The 24,209-nt window shown below is 37.9% G+C and overlaps 1 protein-coding gene across 1 annotated transcript in view; it reads left to right on the plus strand.

The window, feature by feature from the left end:
* Nucleotides 1-24,209, plus strand: part of DNAH6 (dynein axonemal heavy chain 6) — a 236,789-nt gene that overhangs the window by 106,345 nt on the left and 106,235 nt on the right. Inside the window, exons 40-45 of the mRNA XM_039852518.1 lie at nt 5,962-6,093; nt 10,514-10,685; nt 14,074-14,220; nt 14,763-14,836; nt 16,542-16,696; nt 20,385-20,616. Of these exons, the coding sequence (XP_039708452.1) occupies nt 5,962-6,093; nt 10,514-10,685; nt 14,074-14,220; nt 14,763-14,836; nt 16,542-16,696; nt 20,385-20,616 (912 nt within the window). The remainder of the gene's footprint in view (nt 1-5,961; nt 6,094-10,513; nt 10,686-14,073; nt 14,221-14,762; nt 14,837-16,541; nt 16,697-20,384; nt 20,617-24,209) is intronic.

The raw sequence follows: 24,209 nt of genomic DNA on the forward strand, positions 1-24,209 counted from the left end.
GCTTATTTCGCTTAGGATGATTATTTCAAAGTCGATCCATGTTGTTGCAAATGGCAGTATTTCATCTCTTCTTATGGCTGAGTAATATTCCATTGTATATATATACCAAAATTTCTTTAGCCAATCATCTATTGTAGGACACTTCAGTTGTTTCCATGTCCTGGCCACTATGAATAATGCTGCTATGAACATCAGTGTGTAAATATCTTTTCGAATATGAGTTTTCAAGTCTTTGGGGTACATACCCAGTAGAGGGATTGCTGGATCATATAGTAGATCAATTCTTAGTTTTTTGAGGAAACTCCATACCACTTTCCATAGCGGCTGTACCAATTTGCAGTCCCACCAGCAGTGTATGAAGGTTCCTATTTCTCCACATCCTCTCCAACATTTATCATTACTTGTCCTGTTGATTATAGCCATTCTAACAGATTCGAGATGGCATCTCATTGTGGTTTTGATTTGCATTTCCCTAATAGCTAACGATATTGAGCATCTTTTCATATATTTGTTGGCCATTTGTATGTCCTCTAGGGAGAAGCGTCTGTTCAGGTCCTCTGCCCATTTTTTGATTGGATCATTGTTTTTTGTTGTTGTTATTGAGTCGTATGAGTTCTTTGTATATTTTGGATATTAGGCCCTTATCGGAGGTGTTGTTTGCAAATATATTTTCCCATTCGGATGGTTCTTTCTTTACCTTCTTGATGGTTTCTTTTACTGAGCAGAAGCTTTTTAATTTGATGTAGTCCCTTTCATTTATTTTTGCTCTTATTTCTCTTGTCTTTGAAGTCAAATTCATAAAATCTTCTTTAAGCCCAAGGTCCTTGAGTTTAGTTCCTATGTTTTCTTCTATGCCTTTTATTGTTTCAGGTCTTATATTCAGGTCCTTAATCCATTTTGAGTTAATGTTAGTGTGTGGTGATAGACAACAGTGTAGTTTCATTCTTTTGCAGGTGGCTTTCCAGTTTTCCCAGCACTATTTATTGAAGAGGCTTTCCTTTTTCCACTGTATGTTTTTGGCTTCTTTGTCGAAAATTATTTGCCCATATAAATATGGGTTTACTTCTGGACTCTTGATTCTGTTCCACAGGTCCGTGTGTCTGTTTTGCTGCCAATACCATGCCATTTTGATTACTGTTGCTTTGTAGTATAATTTGAGGTCAGGCAGAGTGATCCCTCCAGCCTTGTTCTTTTTTCTCAGGATGGCTTTGGCAATTCGAGATCTTTTGTACTTACATACAAATCTGATGATTTTTCCTTCTATTTCTTTAAAAAATGACAATGAGATTTTGATGAGGATTGCATTAAATCTGTATAATGCTTTAGGTCATATGGTCATTTTAACTATGTTGATTCTTCCGATCCAAGAACACAGAATATCTTTCGATTTCTTTGTATCTTCTTTAATTTCTTTTAATAAGGTCTTATAGTTTTCATTATATAGGTCCTTTACATGTTTCGTTAGATTTATCTCTAGGTATTTTATTTTTTTGTTGCAATTGCAAAAGGAATTATTTTTTCCACTTCTTTTTCTGAGACTTCATTATTAGAGTATAGGAACGCTATGGATTTTTGAACATTGATTTTGTATCCAGGGACTTTACTGTATTTGCTTACTGTTTCTAGTAATGTTCTTATGGAGTCTTTAGGGTTTTCTATAGAGAGAATCATGTCATCCACAAATAGTGACAGTTTGACTTCTTTGTTTCCTATTTGGATGCCTTTTATATCCTCTTGTCTGATTGCACTCGCTAGGACCTCCTATATTGAATAAGAATGGCGTTAGTGGGCAGCCTTGCCTTGTTCCTGATCTTAGAGGGAAGGTTTTTAGTTTTTCACCATTAAGTATAATGTTGGCTGAGGGCTTGTCATAGATGGCCTGTATTATGTTAAGGTACTTTCCTTCTATACCAGTTTTGTGAAGTGTTTTGATCATAAATGGATGCTGTGTCTTGTCGAAGTCATTTTCTGCATCTATTGATATGATCATATAATTCTTATTTTTTAATTTGTTTATGTGGTGTATCACATTAATTGATTTGCACATGTTGAACCATCCCTGTGCCCCTGGGATTAAGCCCACATGATCGTGGTGTATAATCTTTTTAATATGTTGCTATATTCGGTTCACTAGTATCTTATTTAGGATTTTTGCATCTGTGTTCATGAAAGATATTTGTAGTTTTTTTGTGTGTGTGTTATCTTTGTGTTTTGGTGTCAGAGTAATATTGGCCTCATAAAATGAGTTGGGAAGTATTGCCTCCTCTTTGATATTTTGGAAGAGTTTGAGGAGAATTGGTATTAAATCTTCTTTGAATGTTAGGTAGAATTCACTGGTGAAGACATCTGGTCCTGGACTTCCTTTTTGGTATGTTTTTGATGATTGTTTCAGTTTCCATACTGCTGATCAGTCTATTTAGATTTTCCAGTTCTTCTTGATTCAGTGTAGGTTGTATTTTTCAAAGTACTGGTCTATTTCTTCTAGGTTATTGAATTTGGTGTTACATACTTTTTCATAATATTGTTTTGTATTTCTGCAATGTCTGTCATAATTTCCTCTTTCATCCCTGATTTTGTTTGTTTCTGTCCTTTTTCTTTTTTCTTTAGTAAGTCTAGCCAGGGGTTTGTCAATTTTATTAACCTTCTCAAAGAACCACCTCTTTGTTGCATTTATTTTTTCTATTTTTATTTGTTTGTTTGTTTGTTTGTTTTCAATTTCATTTATTTCTGCTCTAATACTGATGATTTCTTTCCTTCTGCTGACTTCATTTGGCTTCATTTGTTCTTCCTTTTCTAGTATTTTAAGAGGAAGCATTAGGCTGTTTATTTGGGCTCATTCTTGTTTTTGGAGATAGGCCTGTAATGATATGAACTTTCCTCTTATGAACACTTTTGCTGTGTCCCAAAAGTTTTGATATGTTGTACTATCATTATCATTCATTTCTATGTATCTCTTAATCTCTCTTTTTATTTCTTCTCTGACCCAGTTATTCTTCAGTAGTATTTTGTTTAATCTCAATGTATGTGTGACTCTCTCCACTTTCTTTTTATGGTTGATCTCTTGTTTCAAAGCATTATGATCAGAGAATATGGTTGGTATGATTTCAACCCTCTTATATTTGTTGAGGCTATATCTGTATCCCAGTATATGGTCTATCCTTGAGAATGTTCCATGTGCACTAGAGAAGATTGTATAAGCAGCTGTTTGGGGATGGAAGGCTCTATAAATGTCAATTATTTCCAATTGATCTAATGTATCATTAAGGATGTTATTTCCTTATTGATTTTCTGCTTGGATGATCTGTCCATATCTGACAGTAGAGTATTGAAGTGTCCCTCAATATCTTTCTTTACCTTTTTGATTTTGAAGTCTGTTTTGTCCGATATTAGTACTGCTACTCCCACTTTTCTGAAAACCATTTGCTTGAAATATCATTTTCCCCCTTTTCACCTTTAGTCTATATTTGAGATGTGTCTCCTGGAAGCAGCATATGGTTGGGTTTGTTTTTTGATCCAATCTCCAACTCTGTGGCTTTTTATTGGTGAGTTCAGTCCGTTTACATTTAGGGTGGTTATTGAAATATGAAGTCTTCTTATAGCCATTTTATCTTTTGCTTTCTGGTAGCTCAGTGTTTCCATTGCTTCCTTGTCCTTGTGTTTCTGTTTTCTTTATTTTGGTTGGCTTTTGTGGGTTTTCTCTCTGGTTCTTCTTGTTTCATGTATATATACTTCAGTTCTGAATCTTTGGCCTGTAGTTACCATTACAAATATGAAAAGGATAGTTGTATATATACAGTCATCTTTTTCCTTCTACGTGTGCCCAATCTCCATTACTCTTTGTGAATTTGGATCTTTGATTCCTCCTCTTTTCAGTCATTGTTATCTCAATTTGTCCCTATGTATGCTGAACGTTCCATTACTCTCTTGTTGTAGCAAATCTCTTCTTATTTTAAGCTTATAATGCCCTGTTCGTAGTAAGAGTTGCACTCCTCTGCTTTTATCAGCCTGCTAGTCACCTTACTCCTAATTATGCTTTTTTGTTGTTGTCATTTTGTTTTAAGCGAGCTCACCTGTTTCAGAATTTCCTGTAATGCAGGCCTCATAGTGGTGAATTCTCTCAATTTTTGTATGTCTGGAAAGGTCTTAATTTCTCCTTCATATCTAAAGGAGAGCTTAGGTGGATACATTATTCTTGGCTGGTAGTTCCTTTCATTTCATAGTTTGAATATATGATTCCACTCCTTTCTGGCTTGTAAGGTTTGTGCTGAGAAGTCCAATGATAATCTAATGAGTTTTCCTTTATACGTTACTGTCTTCTTTTCTCTGGCCACCCTGAGAATTTTTTGTCGTTGCTTTTTGACAATTTTGATAAAATGAGTCTCGGTGAAGGCCTTTTATGTGTTGAGATAATTGGATATTCTGTTGAAATCTTGAACTCCAAGCTCTAGCTCATTTCTTAGATTTGGGAAATTCTCGTCCACTGTTTGTGTGAAAATGCTTTCTAATCTCTTCTCCTTTTCCTCTCCGAGAATTCCCATTATTCTTTTGTTTCCTCTCCTGATGGTATCAGCTAGTTCTTGTATTTCTCTTTCGTTATTTTTCATTCTTTGATTTCTCTCTTCTTCTTTCTGATTTATTTCCAGATTTCTGTCTTCAATATCGCTGATCCTTTTCTCCATTTAGTCGACTCTATTTCCCAAGCTTTTTATTTCATTTTTCAGCTCTTGCAGTGTGCTCTTTATCTCCAGAAGGTCTATTCAGTTCTTTTTGAGGGTTTCAATCTCCTTGCTAAAGAACTCATTCTGCACACCTAGTTGTTTTTTCAATTCCTAAAATTGTTAATATGATTCGTTTTGGATCTCATTGAGTTTTTTTCAGAAATACCATCCTGAATTCTCTGTTATTTAAGTATCATATTTCTATGCCCGTAAGCTTTTTTTCTGGAGATTTTTCTCTTTCTTTCTGAGATGCCTTGTCACTTTGGTTGTTCATGGTGGTTAATGGACTATTTCTCTGCCCGGGCATTAATGGAAGTGTGTTCTGCTGGGTTTTTTTTTTTGAGGGGGGTGGTTTCAGAAAGAAGATTTATTATATAATGGTCCCTAGCCTGTTGCAAATAAGGTGTTTTTCTTTTGGTTTTCAGTAGGTGGCGTCTAAGCTTCTCGAATCTCTGCTTTACATAAAGCATTAATAATGTCTTTTTTTCCCCTTACAGATGTTTAATCATGCTCACTCAATCTCAGCTCAGTTTTGCATCTGAGGCTGGTAAAAATCAACTGTTGTTTCTCCGCCATCCCCGCTTTTCTGCCGTCCCTGTTTCTCTGCCTTCTGCCCTGATGATTGGGCACTGCTGTTGGCTGGGTGGATCTCACAGCTCTCTCAGGCAGGGCTATTCAAGGAACTTGCCACTCCTTCTCTCCGCCTTCTCCTCCTACAGGGAGCTCCAACTGCGAGAGGCAGCTTCTTTGTTTCTCTCAGTCCACCACCCGATATCTGGGTTTCTGACTGGTGGTAGTTCTTATGCGCATATCCCATGCTCAGACGTGCTGGTGTGCAGTTTGGGTGTTTTTTGTTGAGTTTTAGGTGTTCAGCTTATTGTCGTTTCAAGGGGAGAGATCTGGGAACATCTCTCACGCTGCCATATTTAAACTATTTTTCAAATTCTTACAATTTTTTAAGATTAAATTTTTACGTAGAAGTATTTACATAAGGCAGATGAGTTAGATGAGGGACCTTGAGCAACTTAACCATCCAGGGCCTTGATTTTTTTTCACCTGCAAAATGGGGTAAATATAGTGATCTCCTGGAGTTGTCATGAAGGTTGTCATAAAATATAGGAAAACGTAATGCAATGCTGGCAAAGGGTAGGTCTTCAAAAACTGTTGGTTCTGAGCCCTGATTGGGATAGACAGCTCTCATCTCTCTTTGCTGAGTAACCCTAGTGGATTTCTTCCCCGACAGGATGTAACAATTGTATCAGCGTGTGCACCTCCAGGCGGTGGCCGCAACCCTGTGACTCCCCGCTTCATCCGACACTTCAGCATGCTGTGTCTCCCAATGCCCTCAGAGCACAGTTTGAAACAAATTTTTCAGGTAAGTGTGGATTTAAACTTAGGCAAAATTAAAAAAGAAAACATATTTGTTCCAAGATCCCCACAATCAAACAGTCTGTTGGTTTTTTTGGAGAGCCCATCTGTCTCTGTCCTCAGCAGAAACCAGGTAAACACAGGGCATCTGGGTGGTAACTGATAGGCATTTACATCACGGCCTTCTGTGTTTGTAGTCTCAGAGATAGTTTCACTGCCTTCTCTGTTAGTGGTCTCAGAGAGAGTTTTAGGAATGCAGAAAGATTATCAAAACACTTTTAAGAAAGGCAGTACCCTGGGCCCTTGTCCCACTATACACACAATTCTCAGCAGATCTCATCCACTGCCCAGCCCCCACCTCTGTGCTCATCTGACCACCAGGTCTGTGCGTCCACATGCCTACCACCTGCCCCCCGGTACCCACTCCACAAGCTCAAGTTCAACACAATTCAGAATTCATCACCTCCACTGCTACTATTTCATTCGATAGAAACAACCACCCATTTCTCCTACCTCTATAAATTTCCCTAAGGGCCATTTTCTCATTCTTTAATGGGGAGAAGATCCATGCCTGCCCTGTAAGTGCTCAGTGGAAGTGTTCAATCAATGTTAGGCATTCTTTCTAATAGAATGATGAGAAAATGAAGCAGTGTGACTAGAGCAAGCATGCCATAATCAACCAGCAAAGATTGCTTAGAGGATATAGACGGTGAGCTGACTCCTAGAGGATGGGAATGGACAGGGACGGACAGATCCTGGGGACAGAAAGTACATGGGTGACTACAGTCACAGAGGCAAGAAATGGTGAAATTGGCATATAGGTAGAATGAAGCAGACAGACAGGTAACTGGTCCGGAGAAGCTGACTTTGGTGGTAATCACCTAGGAGCCAAAGAGGGCCATGGTGCAGGCATAAGTGAGCCTCTGCGTTTACATCAGGGGCCTCTCCTGCTAATGGGCTCCTTAGAGGAGAGAGAGGAGCAGAGCCAGCATGTGGCAAGTGATATTCATATTAAAGTAGCTTATATCCATGGGAAATTTTTAATAAATTTAAAATAGTTCCAATAAGTTGTTTAGGAGCTAATCCCAAAATAATGTGTAAAAATTTCCACAGTTTGAAAAACTTTCAAAGCTTACTTTAGAATATGAAAGGATGGGAGTTCATCTTCTATGAGTAAGCACCAGTTATAGAACAAGACATAAAATGGATAACGGGGAGACCAACACAAGTATTAGAAGACTTTTTTGAAGTCCTATCTTTTTTGGAGAACCTTTATGTGTATATTTTGGAGTTTGAAATGAGTGATTCCCACCCATGCTCTCCTGACACACTTTGTGATGTGATCAGTGGCAAGGGGTGTCCCAAGTAACTTATGCCTGATGATAAAGTGCTGGATTTGCAAAATATTTCATATGTTAATAAGTTAAATCAAATTCAAAGTTATTTCAACAAAAATTTCATTGTTAATCTTTCTAAAATGCTTAACTGCGTAGAAAGAAAAAGTAGAATCTGGGATCCTGGAAAAGAAATTGTCCCCAATCTCAGCCTCCTCCCTCTGCCTGTGGGATTGTCATGTCCAAAGGAATGTGTCACTCACAGGAATATCATCTAGCAAGCATGTCACAGTTGAAAACAGGCAGAAACTGCTTCTTCCCACTGCAACACAGAGGCTTATATTTAAAACTCGCACTAGTTGTGGGTGACGATGGAAATGAACTACGGCAAAGCCGAGAGATCCGGGGGCCACTGGGTTGCACTGGATTCAGGTGGGGAAGCATGTTTTCATTATCAGGACAGGATCTTTAACATGCACAAGAAAAGGACTTGTTCGATCCGTGGATTCCAAACTACATTTTAAATCACAGCTCATCCAAGCAGAGCTCACCAGGTGTTCATTGCCAGCCTTCTCTGCCCTTTGTCATTGTGTGGAGGAGAAAGAACTGGGGGGATAACCAAGAATTGAAGAAAAGGAAAATCAACAAGTTAAAGTAAATATGTTGTTAACAACATATACAAATTGATTTTTTTGCTATATAAAAGAAGCCTAGATGTCTAAAAAGTGTACGTATACAATATGTTTATGGTATATATATATAATGTTTTTAATCATATATTAGTTCTAAAACTATCAGTAATAGCACTATATTTTATTTGACAGTCTGTTGCAAGATAAGCAGCACAGATGTGCAGGGAACACACCACTAATTATGGTTTACCGTTTGCACAGATTTGGATTATGTATGGTTCTGAGTGATTCAAACCACGCTCCGTACACATCTTAGTGTTTACTTACTGGAAATTTGTATGCCAAAAATATGCATCACATGCACTCTAATAGTAAACTAAACTACACACAACAAACTAAATTGATAATATTTTAACTAAGTTAGATGTAATCATTAATTATAAAGCTATAACAGCTGTAATTTAAAACCGTGATCAATTCTATAAAATACTAATAATGTCCTCATGCCAAAGCATCCTTCTCAAAAATTCTGGGAATTCTGGCTCTATCTCGTATGTATAGTCTTAAGAGAACCTTTCTGAAGTTGCCAAATACATCATCATGTAAGCCAGACCTTTGAACAAAATGATAAGCTATGGTCCTCAGCAAATTCTACCATAACATGCTCATTGTAACTTACGAATATCAGTTGAGTAATTCTTAATTCATTCCTTAAAGGAGTATTTACTGAGCACCTACTGTGTGCCAGACATTGGCATATCATCTTAAACAAAACAGATTTCATTTTTGTCCTCATGGAGCTTCCACCATGGAGAAAGATAATTAACAGATGAATGAATTAATATGTGATATAATAGTTATGTATAAATAAAACTTGATATATGTATTACATGTGTATATTAACATATAACATACATATTATATATTAGTTACATATAACTTTGTATTTTTGTGATAGAGAATAACAAACTAGACTTTTTCATATATAATGTATATATTCTATATATAATAAATGTTTTATTTTATGTATGTTGGAATGGTCCTACTCAAAATGTGGGCCACATGGGGAATGTTAAACTCATGTTAGGGGCCCCATAAGGCCAGTTACCTTAAAAAGATAGCTAGTCCTCATAAGCTGCTAAAGCTAATGTCTAATGGGGCTCACCGAAAACAAATACTTTGTTTTTTTTTTCAAAGTATCTCATATATGAGCCCCAAATCTAAAGTCACAAGGACTGACTTGCAAGCATTAATATGTATTCTGGTGGCTTCTCCCATGAGTGACTCCAAGGTAAATAGTGAGAGGAATTTATCTGTTCAAAAATCTATAATGATTTTCCCAAACAACTGGAGATAGGGGGCTAGCTAATAAATATGCACTTTCAGATTTTGACAAGTTATATATGAGAAGGTCAGAGAGCCGTAAGAGACTGATTGGGGAGGAGGAGCTTACTTTAAATGGGGTAGTCAAGGAAGGCCTCTCCGAAGAGATGACATGTAACCTGAAACATGAAGAATGAGAAAGTCCCTCCCAAGCTGACAGCTATGTAGAGGTGGAACTGGGAGGGGAAACCATGTGCAGGGACCCTGGTGGAGGAGACAGCGTGGGTGGTAAGGCCAGCATGGCTGGACACAGTGAGTAATGGGGAGAAGAGGGTAGAGTGAGGATGCTGGGCAGAGGCACAGCATGGACTGACAGTGGGGCGCAGTGCCTGATTTGCATGGTTAAAGATAACAGAAGGGAGACAAGAGCGGAAATAAAGAGGCCAGTGGGAGACAGAGGGAGTGAAGAAGCCCAGATTGATCACGGTTTTCAATTACTGCTGTTATAGATTTATAATTAAGAATTATATCTAATTTAGTGACAATATTATTCAGGGTTGGAATGAAGTAATGTCAGGGGAAACAGATTCAAGAAATGTGTTCAAAATTGATTGTGGGACAGAGTGGCAGGTGTCAAAAGAGACTTCCAAGTTCCTAATCTGAGCAGAGGGTGGGGCCATATACTGAGATGGGGAAGCTGAAGGGTGAGGAGTCTGTAGTTATGAATAAGTTGTACTTTAAATATACAAGAAGAAGAAAGTTTATGGACTTGTTGGTCATTGGCCCATAAAAGTCAGAGAGGACTTCAGTTTCCATGAAGTCTGGGTACTCTGTGAAGACTCTTGACCCACAATGAGCAGCAGTCTAAATTACTGGAGAGTAAGTTTATTCTAGTTTGTTGGTCAGATATGAATGCTGCCCACACATCACCATACAATCACAGAAGACAGGAATGAGCCCATTCTTGAGAATCTATTCTTAAATGAACGGAAGAGTTTAACACCCGGATGTCCTTACATTGGAATTCGGCCTCCTAGTTATTAATAGAAAAAGTAGCATCAAATCTGGAACATTTGAAAGATAAGTTGTTGGTGGGGGAAAAAAATCTAACCCTTTCTTACTATGTTTCTGGTTTTAGGCCATATTAAATGGCTTCCTGAATGACTTCCCACCAGCTGTCAAGCAAACTGCATCCAACATTGTTGAAGCTTCAGTTGAGATTTACCATAGAATGAGTGTTGATCTTCTGCCAACACCAGCCAAGTCCCATTACGTCTTTAACTTGAGGGATTTATCCAAATGTGTGCAAGGTAGTGTATGAACCCCTCATTCTCTAACCTTCACCCTACCTTCATTTCCATTCACTTCAAATCCCTCAGTAGAATTGTATATACACAGGTGTCTGGAAATCTCATTACATGTCCTTATTCAAGTTACTGACTAGCTGCCACTCCAGGCTGTTTCACAGCTACCCTCAAACCGACAACATCCCCTCCCATTTCTCACTCCCAGCGGATGACCTGTCTTTTTATTTTACTGAAAAAATAGAAGCTGTCACACCAAAACTGCCTTATCTTCCAGATCTCTCAGACAACCTGCATCCTACTTCCCTCCTACTGCAGTCTCTTCTTCTGTCAGTATGCCCTCTGGCACCGAGTCCCAGCCCCTCCTACCTAGTCAGGGATTTTGCTTCTATAATTCCTGCTATCGTCAATGCTTCCTCTTCTATTAGATCACTCCTAACAGCATGAAAACCTACTACAATTCCTCCCATCTTGAAAAATAATGCTCTTTAGACCCCATATTCCCTGCGTTTTCTCTACTCTTTTTAAAAAGACCCTTTAAAGAATGGTCTCGTCACCTCACTTTTTCCAGTTCTCTCTTTAATATATTCCAATTAAGCTTTTATACTTGACAATGCACTAAGCTATTCCTCCCCACCTCTCTATCATGCCAAATCCATTGGTCAGTTCTCAGTCTGGACCTTTGCCTCTCAGCAGTGTGAGGCACAACACCCCGGCCCTCTCTCTTGAACCCCTTCTCTCTGATCTGCCAGGGCACGCACTCTCTTGGGTCCCCTCCTCTCTCACTGGCTGCCGCTGCTCAGTCTGTTTGGATAGGTGATGTTCTTCTTCCCTACCTCTAAATGTTAGGGTGCCCCAAGGGTCTGTCTCAGTCCTCTTTTTTATCTAGTCATACTCCCTAGGTTATCTCAGTCGATTCCATGATGTTAAATACATCTATTCAGAAATGACACTTGAATGTCTTCCTCCAGCTTCCCCTCTCCTCTAAGTGTCTGATTTGTGTATCCAACTCCCCTCTCAGAGACCTCACTTAGATATCCAGTTGGAGTCCTTAAACTTGGCATATCTGAATTCTTGCTTTATGCTCCTCAAAGCCATGTGTACCCCGACCCAGGTAAGGGGACTACCATTAGTTGCTCTGGCCATGAGCCCTGGAGCATCCTTGATTATTCTCATTTCTTGATGATTTCTATACAATCCATCAACAACCTTGATAGATTTACCTTCAGAATATATCCCAAATCTAACCATTGCTCACCACTCCATTCTCGACCACTCTAGCCCAAACTACTGTCATGTCTCACCAAGGAACTCTAATAGTAAGAGCTTCCTCTCTATCTCTGGTCTCCTGCTTCCAGGCTGCCTACTTACCTAATCATAAAGCCAGCTCTGCCCTCTGCACGGCAGCCAGAGGTAACCCTGGTTCAGACACTACCGAAGCTGCTTCCCTACCACCTGCCTTGGGACTGAGGCTCTGTGAGATCAAGACCCAGCCGCTTATCCTGCCTTTGTTATCTACCACTTTCCTCCCCACCACTGCTGCCCCCTTGCTGCCCCCGAAATAGGGCATCCCCAGTGCCTAGAATCATGCCTCACACTGAATGAACAAATGAATGAATGTCATAGAATGTCAGACCTAAAAGAAACCTTTTAAATTCTTACACTAAGTTCTCACATTATTTTGTACACAAGGACACCAACTCTTAGTTGCTCAGTGATCTGCTCTGTTCCCATCCAGTGCTGACTCCCCACCTAGTTTTCTTGGTTCTAAACCACTCTTAGTATTTTATTCTCAACAAAAGATTCACACAAACTAAAGTATTTAAGTATGTTTTAGATATCTATGAAGTAAGGTAGTGAAAACTATTGAGCACTTCCAAATAAAGCAATGACTGAGCTCTCTGAAATCCAGCTCCCTTTTCTGTTCAAAATCTAAGTCCTTAGCAAACACAGATGAGACCTGTAGTATATTAACAAGGCGGGGAATGAACTAGGAGATAAGACTGTTGATAGGAGCTGAGGCTTAAGAACCCTGACTCTCCTTAAATTGCCCCTCCCTGATGCTCGGTTCTCACAATTCTCACCACAGGTCCCTTATGTTTCCAAACTCAACTCTATGGCTCGGCAACTCTCTTTTCCTTCTCCTGTCCTTCAGCTAGCCTTTCTCCTTCAAGAGCCTGCGGACTCTTGAAGCTGGAACACCATCCTTGCCACAGGATGACACAATAACTTTTATTCTTCCTCCAGTAAAATTTTACTCTCCCATATGAGCAGCTTAGACATGGGATTCATGAACTCATTTTTCCTAGAAAACATTGGAACATGGCTTTGTTTCTTTAGTGAACTGCTTTGGACTCATTTCCTGGTCCTCAGACACTGTCTAATCCAGTCATTTATTTATCATCCTTCCTCCACCGTCTTTCTATTCGTACTTTTTAGATAATTTCTGAGCCTCCAAATTAAGGATACATTTTATCTCCAACAATGATGCATTATAAAGTATCTAGAAAATTCCAATGTTTGAATATTTCCCTTTGTCTCCACATTTTATTAAAATGTCATGGAAATGCCTTTATTTCTACAAATGTTAGCTGAAAACAATTAAATCTTTAAGCATTTCAAGAAATATGTCACACACACACAAAGCGAGCTGCAAAAATAAAAAATGTAACATTATTATCTATAGAAATCCCCTATTATGCCAAAGCAGCATGAAGCACCTACATGGATGCAGTGCACCCTGTCTGTTCTGTGTACTTGTATGTGTAGAAGAGATTCTCCCATCACCCTCTGCAGGCTCTGTGGAGTCCCATGTGAAGGGTCCACATGGAGAATGAGCACTTCCTGGACTGCTATGCATCATTGCTTTTGCTGTAACTTGAAATTATTAGAACTGTGTTTGCAATTACAATTTATATTAATACAAAGAATACTCAGGATAATTTGAGTAGAAGCCAGAAGGACCAGGGACATTTCGATGAGGAACAAGCATTGGGGAAGATAAGAGAGCAAACTGATGTTTTGAAAACTGTGTAAAGGTCAGGTGAGGAGCGTTGGTAGATGAAAATATATAAAAGAAGACACTCCTCACATAACATACTGCAAGGTAATGTAAAAGAGATGAACACTGCTTACACTGTGAAGTCTTACCACTTCATATGTTCAGTTAAAGAAACATCACAAAACAAGAAAAGATATTTTGTCAGATAATGCGTCCCTGTTTGGCTTTCAAAGAAGGGGTCACTTTTGTTATATGTATATATCCACTGGGGAAGCACCCACTTCTGGTAGTGTGGAGATAAAGTTGGACTTAAGGAACTGCTGATTAATTTAACTAATACTATGTATTCCACGAATGTAGAATTTTTCTTTCATTTTTCTTTTTTTAAAACAGGTATCCTCCAATGTGATCCAGGAACAATAAGAGAACAAATACAGATATTTAGACTCTTTTGCCATGAATGTCAAAGAGTTTTCCATGATCGTCTGATTAACAATGAAGATAAGCACTATTTCCATGCTATTTTGACAGAAATGGCCAGTACATATCAATCTTTATTTAGCTGCTCTTTTTTTTAGTAGAAAAGGAATTTGGTTTCTATAAAGGAAAATTAAAATGAACTTATATAGAGTGTAAAACAAAATGAATTTCAGCCATTCATGAGTAAAAGTTTTTACATCAACTCAAATATATAAAAATATATAAATATTATAAAAATCGTTTCTTGAAATTCAAGAGTTGTTAATATTTCAAATTCAGTATAAAATTTTAATTAGAGGAGGGAAAGTAGGGGAAACAGCATTTTGTTTGATAAGCCAGGATATTTCTAAAGTACTTCTTAATTATTTAATATGTATTCAATATCTATTACTTAATAAAATTAATATTAAACAGTCTTAATCTTAAATCTGGAAGGTTATCAACCAAATTCAAGTTGTGTAGTGTTAACATGGCTTTCTCTCAGCTTCATTTATACTAACTAAGGCTTCTAAGTAATAGCTGATAGTATTCTGAATATTTATTATTAAAATATTTCATTCAATCTTATCATTATATTAAAATTGGCTTTATTTTTTGTCTAGACAAACATTTTGGGATTGCAATTGACCTGGAATATTTTTTGAGTAAGCCCATCATATTTGGAGATTTCATTAAGGCAAGTATGTTGTGTGACTTGACTACATTTGAAGATTATAATTATATGAATATAATAATTATAAACTTTATAATATGAAGATTATAAAGTTCAGGTTTATATTCTACAAGAAACTTGTACCTGTAAAAATTAAAGACCTAGATGACAGGTCAGCAGACTTTGACCCTCAGGCCAAATCTGCCCACTGCCCATTTTTGTAAATAAAGTTCTGTAGGAACATAGCTATACTCATTCCATTTGACTGTGTATAATTTATGTGTTTGCTTTTACATTAGAAGGCAGAGTAGAGTAGCAGTAACAGAGCCTATATGGCCTAAAATATTTATAACCTGGCCCGTTAGAGAAAAATATTGCTAACTCCTGATCTAGTTACATTCATTTTGATAATAGTTTGAATCAGAAACACATCAGGTATTCAATTTGTAAGGAGATTTAGTCTCTTAACTCAGAACTGAACTTCCCCTTACCATACCGTTTGTACCTGTGCAGCTTCTGCTCAAATGCTCCCAGTACTGAGAAGCGCATTAGTTAGCAATGCTGCCCTCTCATTTCAGGGTATCTCTAATTAGTAATAAAATTTTCCTTGTATTAAGTTCCTCTAGTCTGCACCCCACCTCCAGTAACATCCACACATGGGCCCTAATTTTACCCTCTAGACCTACCTAGAATAAGTCTTCCATCAAACAACCCTGCCTTTGTTGACAGACAGCCATATTGTTTTACAAGTTGACTTGTTTGGGTTCAGTGTTTCTAGTGTCTGCCAGAGGGAAGAGCCATATCTGTTTCGTTGGCCCTACATCCCTGGCTTCTTGCACAGAGCTAGGTATATAGCATGCTCTCAGTCAATGCTAGTTAAACAAATGAATAAGCTTATCTTTATGTATGCAATACCTCGGCACTCTGGTGACTCCTGTCAAATAAAAAAATAATAATTTATTTGTATGAAATATATCTATTTAAATGTATTATCAAACACAAAGTCCAAAAATCATTTCCAGGTGGTGATTATATTTTCTGTGTGGTTCCAGTAACGTTATTATCAAATGGGGGAATAAAGCAAAGGAAAAAAACAGTTGGACTCTTCTTGCATTGCCTACATGTATTTTAGTCAAAGGTTCCAAATGAAAATGTCCCCAGGGAAGTTGCTACAGCAAAGAAAAGACATCATAATTAGGTTCAAACAAGACCTCAATTCCCTGTAGTTTACACCTATAGACCCCAATTCCCTATAGTTTTTATTCTCAATGATTTATTTAATTAGATGATGACTGTGTAAAAATGACACATAGTTCTGGCATGATTTTTTTATAACCATGACAATCTGCCATACACAATTTTCAACCCATTTAGCTTTTCTGATGTCAACAGTCTAAGAGCAAAATTATGAAACCAGAGTAAGGTATAGTGAGAAAAATTTAAAACTTATTTCTGAGCTCCTGTGTGAATTTTATTGCAAATAAAACTGAAATTCCAATGTACCACTTGAAGAAGTTAAATGAGATGGATTTTCAGTTAGCCACAAAAATCTGAGTTTCTTTAGTCCTGTTAACTTGATTTGAAAGTCTTCCTAGCATATATATATATAAGCAAATAATTAAATAGTAGCATAGATAAAATAATCTTCCCTCCTAAGGTCATGTATGTTATATACATTTCTATATCAGAACCGATCCAAATGTTTCTTCTCTTATAAATCATCTTATAGTTTGGAGCAGATAAAAGTGATCGGATTTATGATGACATGCCCGATATAGAGAAAATCTCAAATGTACTACAAGACTATCTTGATGATTATAACCTTACAAACCCCAAAGAAGTAAAGTTGGTGTTCTTCCAGGACGCTATAGAACATGTTTCAAGGTATAGTTTTATAAGGTACCCAATAATACATTGAACTAATTTGTTTTATATTAAAAGGTTAAGGATTGAAAAACTCTTTTAAAAAGTTGCTAGATGGATGAAGTTCTTACTATAATGTAAGTTATTTTTTATATATATTTTAAATATATATACACTAACTTTCTTTGGACTCTCAGGGGTTATTATTTTTGCTAAGACTTAATAGATTGTTTTTGTTTGTTTTAAACATCCTGGGTCATTACAAAAAAAGGATCTAAGGTGTTCACAGAGATACATGTACAGCATAACAAGGCTGATTATAACAAGGCTTGCCTAAAGAAAGAGGAGATTCAAGATTATAGCAAAACAAGTTGAAGCAAGGATCATAGATTCCATCTGCTTACGAGTCTCACTCTTACCCGTTGCAAATATCCTTGAGGGACATCCTTGTCACCTAGATAACCATCCTGAGAGTATGCAGTCCTTGGAGCACACACCACTATTTGAAGTGGACTGTGTCCTGTTAGACAATTCCATGTCAAAATGACCCTTCAAGCGTGAGTCAAAATCTGTTCCTTGTGACCTCTAATACCAGTTCCACCCCATGGAGCAGTAATAATAATGGCAATCAGTGTGAATATAAAACTGTGATATGGAGTATCTTATTTAACTGTCATAACACCTCTGTATGGCTCAATAGCATAATCTACTAATAAATCTCAGACAATGTTCCGTGGCCTGTTGCTATATATGAAGCCTGTAATACATAGTGGCTTCATTTTTTCATTACCTCTCATGGCTCTCTGTGGTTCTCTCCTGAGGTCTCTCACACAGTTGCGGTCAGGTAGCACCTGGAGCATCTCTGCCTCCATGTGGACTCCACATATCTCTCCAGTATGGCAGCATGAGCTTGTCCAAGCTTCTGACATGCTGGCTCAGGGCTCCAAAGGTTTGTGCCCTGAGAGAGAAAGCCAGGAAGAAGTCAAATGGCCTTCCATGATTTAGCCTGGGAAGTCACATTGCATAACTTCTACCATACTCTGTCAGTCAATGGAGTCCTACACACTCGCCCAGTTTCACAAGGAAAGGTCAGAGACATTATCCTCTTGATAGAATCAAAGAGCAAGTAGGACCAGAAACACTGTTGCAGCCATATTTGGACAATACCGTGTGCCACAGAGAGACTAGGTAGATTGTCCGAAGTCTTCTAACTAACAAGTGGCAGGCTGCGGATCACCCTCCATTTAAGAATCTTCCAAAGTTATATTTTCTGTGGTAGGAGGAGATGACTCTTCTAAGTTGTGGCTTATATTTTAACAAGAGATCTATTCTACCATCCTTGCAGTGTGGCAACTTTGGGAGCATGTAATGGGTAAACTGCCTTGTACAGACTGCCCTTTAAAAGCACAGGCCTTAAATTAAAAAAAAATAATAACAAAAAAATAAAAAAATAGAAATTGCTCAGTTGGGAAAGCTTTTATCCAGTAACACTCTGGAAAAAAATCTAAATCGTCAACAAATAAAAATGGTATATCTGCTAAATTCTTGAATATTTAGTAACTGCCTCATAACTCATGTCCATAATGAGCCCTTTCTATTGATGTATTTACTAACATGAGAATGTCCACAGTGCATTATTTAGCAAAGCAATCATGTAGAGTTTAATTCCATTTTGTAAACACACACATATAACTCAACAGACACAAATTCACTTAACAAAGATGTATGACGCTCCTACTATGTGCTGTATGCATGGTTCCCATAGAAAGCAGGACAACATCCAGGCCCTCATGATGGAGCTTACATGTGATGAAGCTTACAAGCAGTCAAAAGAAGGTTCTCGGCTCCTTTCCCTCCTATCTTTTGCCAAATCCTCCCCTAAAGGTTTTTCTCCTATTAGTTACAATGACTATGTTTTACTATGATCATTAAAAAAATAATAAAGCCATTATCCTTTTCAAATATTCAAACCTTGTTTTCCCCAATTATCAGCATCATGAATAAAACTAGATGATAGATAGGTAGATGATAGATAGATAGATAGATAGATAGATAGATAGATAGATAGATAGATTCGATGATTGGTAGAGGATAACTAGATAGCTAGATAGATAAATTTCCTGTGTAAAAGAGGGAGGGAGGGAGAAAGAAAGAGAAATTTAACCTGCTTTTACATTTCTCCAATGGTTTCCTCCTTTCTGATGACCCAATCTGACACTTTAGATAATGGTGATGATAATTTTTAAAAATTATTTTTACATTTGTATCTTCTTTTTAAGGATAATTTATTGACATTCTCATTACCTTTTTTCAGCTTAACAATAGTATATGGACTTGAGTCTCATACATACTACTCACTTTTATACTGACATTCTTCCCCCCTTCCTGAGTTTTTTACATTTATGTATACTTTCTATATTGTCAAGGAATCTTTTAGGAAGGGTTGGCAGATGGCTTTCTCTCTGAGCAATAACATGATAGTTTTCCTTCTGAAACCACTATCTTATGGAATGTTATTTGGTAAAATAGATGCCTTAGGCCAGCCTAAAGTTAGGTTTGTCCCTTTGGGAGTAATCGATTACATCTGCTTTTTAGATGTTCATGAACTTTTCAACTATGTCTAAAAGATAGATTTCCACTTCATATATGTTTACCTGTATGAAATAGATACATATATGCACACATACATATATGCATACATACGTATACCTACACACACATTTTATTTTTATTTCTATATCTCCTAGAAAATATTTAGTTTTACTTCTCATCTTTGTTTTTGTTTTTTTTCTTGACCCTCAGTGATGTCTTCAGATCTGTGGGCTCAGCTCTGAGGGTTTTTTCCATTATTTCAGTCACTGTTTTATCAGCTCTATCTCCTCTTGTCTCTCCTACAATTCCCGTTGTGTGGCTTCTGGAATCCCATTTGTTTTTCCCAGATTTGTCCTCCTTATCGTCCATTGTCTCTCGGCATTTTAATATTATTATCCTTTTTCACTGAGTCCTAGGTAAGTTGAGTTTATCTTCTACTTCACTTTTTCGATTTTCTTCAGTATCCTATTTGCAAGGTTCATCTTCCACTGAGGTTTTCAATTTGGTAGTCAGAATTTTCTATCTCCATTCAATTTTTCCCAAACTGATTTTTTTCCCTTTTTTTCTCTTTCTGCATGCTTACTTTAATATCATGATTACAGTGCTTTTCAAATTCTTGTTGTTAATATGAATAAGAAATTTTTTAAAATTTATTGATATCTTACAGTAAATCCATTTTAGATTTTTTCCATTAATCTCTCCTGAACTGCAATGTCTTTTCCTAGGTCCAATGATTTTTCTGCTTGCTCATCCTTATAAATGGAGATCTGGACTTGCCAATATAATGACTAGCATAGTAGTGACCTAGGTCAGCCAGGGTTCCTGACAAAATCCTTCACACTTGAAGACAAGAAAAGAAATTTTACTTTACTCTAAATTTGCATGACCAAGTCTAACAACCTTTAGGAAAGGGTTATATATGGGGAGAGATGGATATAAGGAAAAGCCTAGAAGTACTTCCCTCCCAAACATGAAACTCAGACTATTTTTTCCTGTGGTCTTGTGCTCAGAGATGACACTCCACTGGCCACCAGCCTTCCATACTAGAGCAAGCCCTCTGAGCAGAAACCACATCTGTACACTTGAAATAAATCTTTCTCTGCTCTGCTTCCTGCAGAATTGCCCGCATGATTCGTCAGGAAAGAGGCAATGCCCTGCTCGTCGGAGTAGGAGGAACTGGAAAGCAGTCTCTTACAAGACTTGCAGCTCACATATGCGGTTACAGATGTTTACAGATTGAACTGAGTCGGGGATATAATTATGATACTTTTCATGAAGACCTAAGGAAGTTGTACAAACTGGCTGGTATAGACGACAAGAATATGGTTTTCCTCTTCACAGACACACAGGTACATATTTCAGTAACCAAAGTGTAAGAACAAGAAAAGTATGAGTGTTACAATCACGTCTGTGCTTTAATAGTTTGTATGATATAGTTCATGGTCTTGTCCATGCTAATAACAGATTTCTTGGACTTTGTAAAAGACTTTTAAAACACATTTTATTTTACTAACTACTGTTTTCCCCTTTAAATTCTAAGTAAATAAATATGATCAAAGGTTAACGGAGTGAGAAAGGTTTTAACTTTTCTTTGAGAGAAGGATGAAGATAGCAGAAAGTAGTAAACTATTTCTGTAAGGTTAATATAAGAAAGTAATTCCTCCAGTAAAATCAATTAGGGAAGTTGGGTTTACTAAAGAAAAGGAAAAAATAACAGCTATGTTTTAGGATTAAATTAACTAAGGTAAGATTTACAACTATATCTACAACAACCATTTTAACTGTTTTTCAATCTATTCTATAGTAGAGGATTTTCTATATTGACTACATTTGGGTATTTTAACATTAAGAAAAATAAACCTTCATAGAAATTAGCCAGAGTATAAAAATATCATACATCTGATGCATAAATATTTTAAAATTCATTTTACTGTTTAAAGTATACTATAAATGGGATAAGTATAATCACAAAGTGTGGAAAATATTTTTAACATCTATGACATACAATGAGTTTATATCTGAGTACGTAAATATTTTTTATAAATGAAAAAAGACTCATAGTCGAATGTGTGCCCACCACTGGCTCTGGTGAAAACCAATGCCTGCCCTGGCCCCTAGCCACAGAGACCAAGACAGACTGTGTTAGAAGGGTAAGAGGAGTGGCTAGCTGCATGCTGACCACATTGCCTCTCCCCAAGGCTAGTACAGCATAATATCAAGAGGTATCCCCTGGGCCTATAGTTCCTCCAGCGGGAAAAGAGAATCCAGGGTGGGCATCTAGATCACCTAGCATTGTGGGTCACTTCTTGGGAGTCTCACTCCAGTCTCATATCATAGGGATCATGGGCAATCTGTGGGGCTTGACCATTGGAAATGTAATAGGGGTGGGGGACTTGCAACAATCTCTGGGATCTTGGCAGACTGAGTTCCTGCCCTCAGTGCCCAAGTAGTAGTCTCAACCAGCAACTTTACTCATCTGCAGAGCCAAGGTAGTGGCACAGTCTGTCCAGGAAACTCAGCAGGGCACAGGTGTCTGATTGGAGGTCCTCAAACAAAAAGTCTTTCTGCCCCGGAAGTTTGGTCTCCCCCTCTAACCTTGTCCAGGCAGGGGAATCATAGCCCTGCCCACTGCTGAGTATAAGTCCTATCTCTGCCCAATCTGAAAAGTCTGGCTGGAAACTTGAAAATTTATGTATCCCAGAAATGCCTGAGTGAAGAATATAGCAAGCTGAGCTGATTGCCATAGAGCAAAGCTAGTGACACAGTTCAGCTAGGGAACTTGGGATGTGAATTAGCTTGAGTCAAGACCACAAACAAAGAGCTCTTCTGGACTTGGATCCAGTTTTCCTGTCCTTTCCAGTCAGGAGAACTAATTCAAGCCCCATCGTCTACTTAGTGAAGCTCTCAGCCCCTCCCATCTAGAAACTCTGACCAGAAACACTTGGAGGCTTCTTGGAGCCTGCTCTCCCACCCTTTCCAGGCATAGGAGTTAATTTATAGCCCTACCCACTGATGACTATATCGTCAAGCCCTGCTCAACAAGAAATACTGTCCAGAACACTGGAAAGCTGCACAGTACAGCAACATAAACAGAGAGTCTGGCAGACACAGCCAGTCATCCACAGAGTGAAGCCAGTGGCCCTGTTCAGCCAGGAAACGTGGAATAAAAAACCTAGGAATAAAACTAATGAAGCATGTGAAGGACCTATACACTAAAAACTATGACATTATTAAAAGAAATTGAAGAAGACACAAAGAAATGGAAAGATGTGCCATGTTCATGGATGGGAAAATCATCATGATTAAAAGAGCCATATTACCCAAAGCAATATACAGACTTAATGCAATCCCCATCAAAATCCCAATGGCATTTTTTAAGAAAATAAAACAAAAAATCATCATATTTGTATGGAAGTACAAAAGACCCCGAATAGCCAAAGCAATCCTTAGAAAAAAGAACAAGGCTGAAGCTATCATACCGCCTGACTTCAAATTATACTATAAAGTGACAATAATCAGAACTACCTTATGACCCAGCAATCCCACTTCTGGGTATTTATTTAAAGAAATCTAAAACACTAATTCGAAAAGATATATGCATCCCTGAGTTCACATTAGTGCTATTTACAATAGCCAAGATATGGAAGCAACCTACATGCCCTTTTTAGATGATTGGATATAGAAGTTATGCTACATATATACAATTGAATCTCACTTGGCCATTAAAAAAAATGAAATCTTGAGTTTTGGGAAACATGGTGGAGTGAGAGACGTCCCCAGAGCTCTCCCCTTGAAATAACAATAAGCTGAACATCTAAAACTCAACCAAAAAACACCAAAACTGCACATCAGCGTGTCTGAGCATGGGATCTGTGCGTAAGAGCTACCACAAGTCAGAACCCTGGGTGTCCGACAGTGGACCGGGAGAAATAAAGAAGCCACCTCTTGCAGCAGCTAGAGCTCCTGTAGGAGAAGGGAGAGGGGAGAAGGTCCGGTAACTTCCCTGAACAACCCTGCCTGGGAGAGTTGTGACTTCCACACAGCAAGCAGCAGGGCCCAGTCATGAAGGCAGAAAGCAGAGAACTGGGACGGCAGAAAAACAGCAGTTGATTTTTACCAGCCATGGTTGCAAAACAGGCTGAGCGGCAGCTCCCATTCCCCCACTCAGAGAGCCCCTCCCCGCATACCCTCCAAACCAACACCACGGAGCCCCAGGGGAATCTGAGCCAACACTACCAAAACCGTTGCTAACACTGACAGGGACTGAAACTGAGAGTAGCGAGTGTGATTAATATCTATAAGAAAATAAAAAGGCATTTTTAAGGTTTTATATAAAGCAGGGATCCAGGAGACTTAGACGCCATCTACTGGAAACCAAAAGAAAAGCGCCTTTTTTGCAGCAGGCTAATGAGAGAACTTTGTATAATAAATCTTCTTTCTGGGGAAAAAAAAAAAGCAGAACACATTTCCATTAATGCCCGGGCAGAGAAATAGTGCATTAAACACCATGAACAACCAAGGTGACAAGGTATCTCAGAAAGAAAGAGAAAAATCTTCAGAAAATAAGATTACAGACACAGTAATATGCAACTTCAGTGACAGATTTCAGGATGGTAATTATGAAAAAACTCAATGAAATCCAAAACAACTCAAATTAATAATTTCAGGAATTGAAAAAACACCTAGAGGAGCAGAGCAAGCATTTGACACCTTCAAAAAGAACAGAAGGATCTTCTGGAGATAAACACACACACACACACACACACACACACACACACACACACACACTGCAAGAGTTGAAATATGAAATAACAAGCTTGGGAAATAGGGTCAACCAAATGAAGGAAAGGATCAGTGATATCAAAGACAGAAATCTAGAAATAAATCAGAAAGAAGAGAAACCGAAGAATGAAAAATAATGAAACAGAAATATAACAACTAG

This window comes from Pteropus medius, unplaced genomic scaffold (genome assembly GCF_902729225.1).
Source record: "Pteropus medius unplaced genomic scaffold, Ma_sr-lr_union100, whole genome shotgun sequence".
Taxonomy (NCBI): Eukaryota; Metazoa; Chordata; class Mammalia; order Chiroptera; family Pteropodidae; genus Pteropus; species Pteropus medius.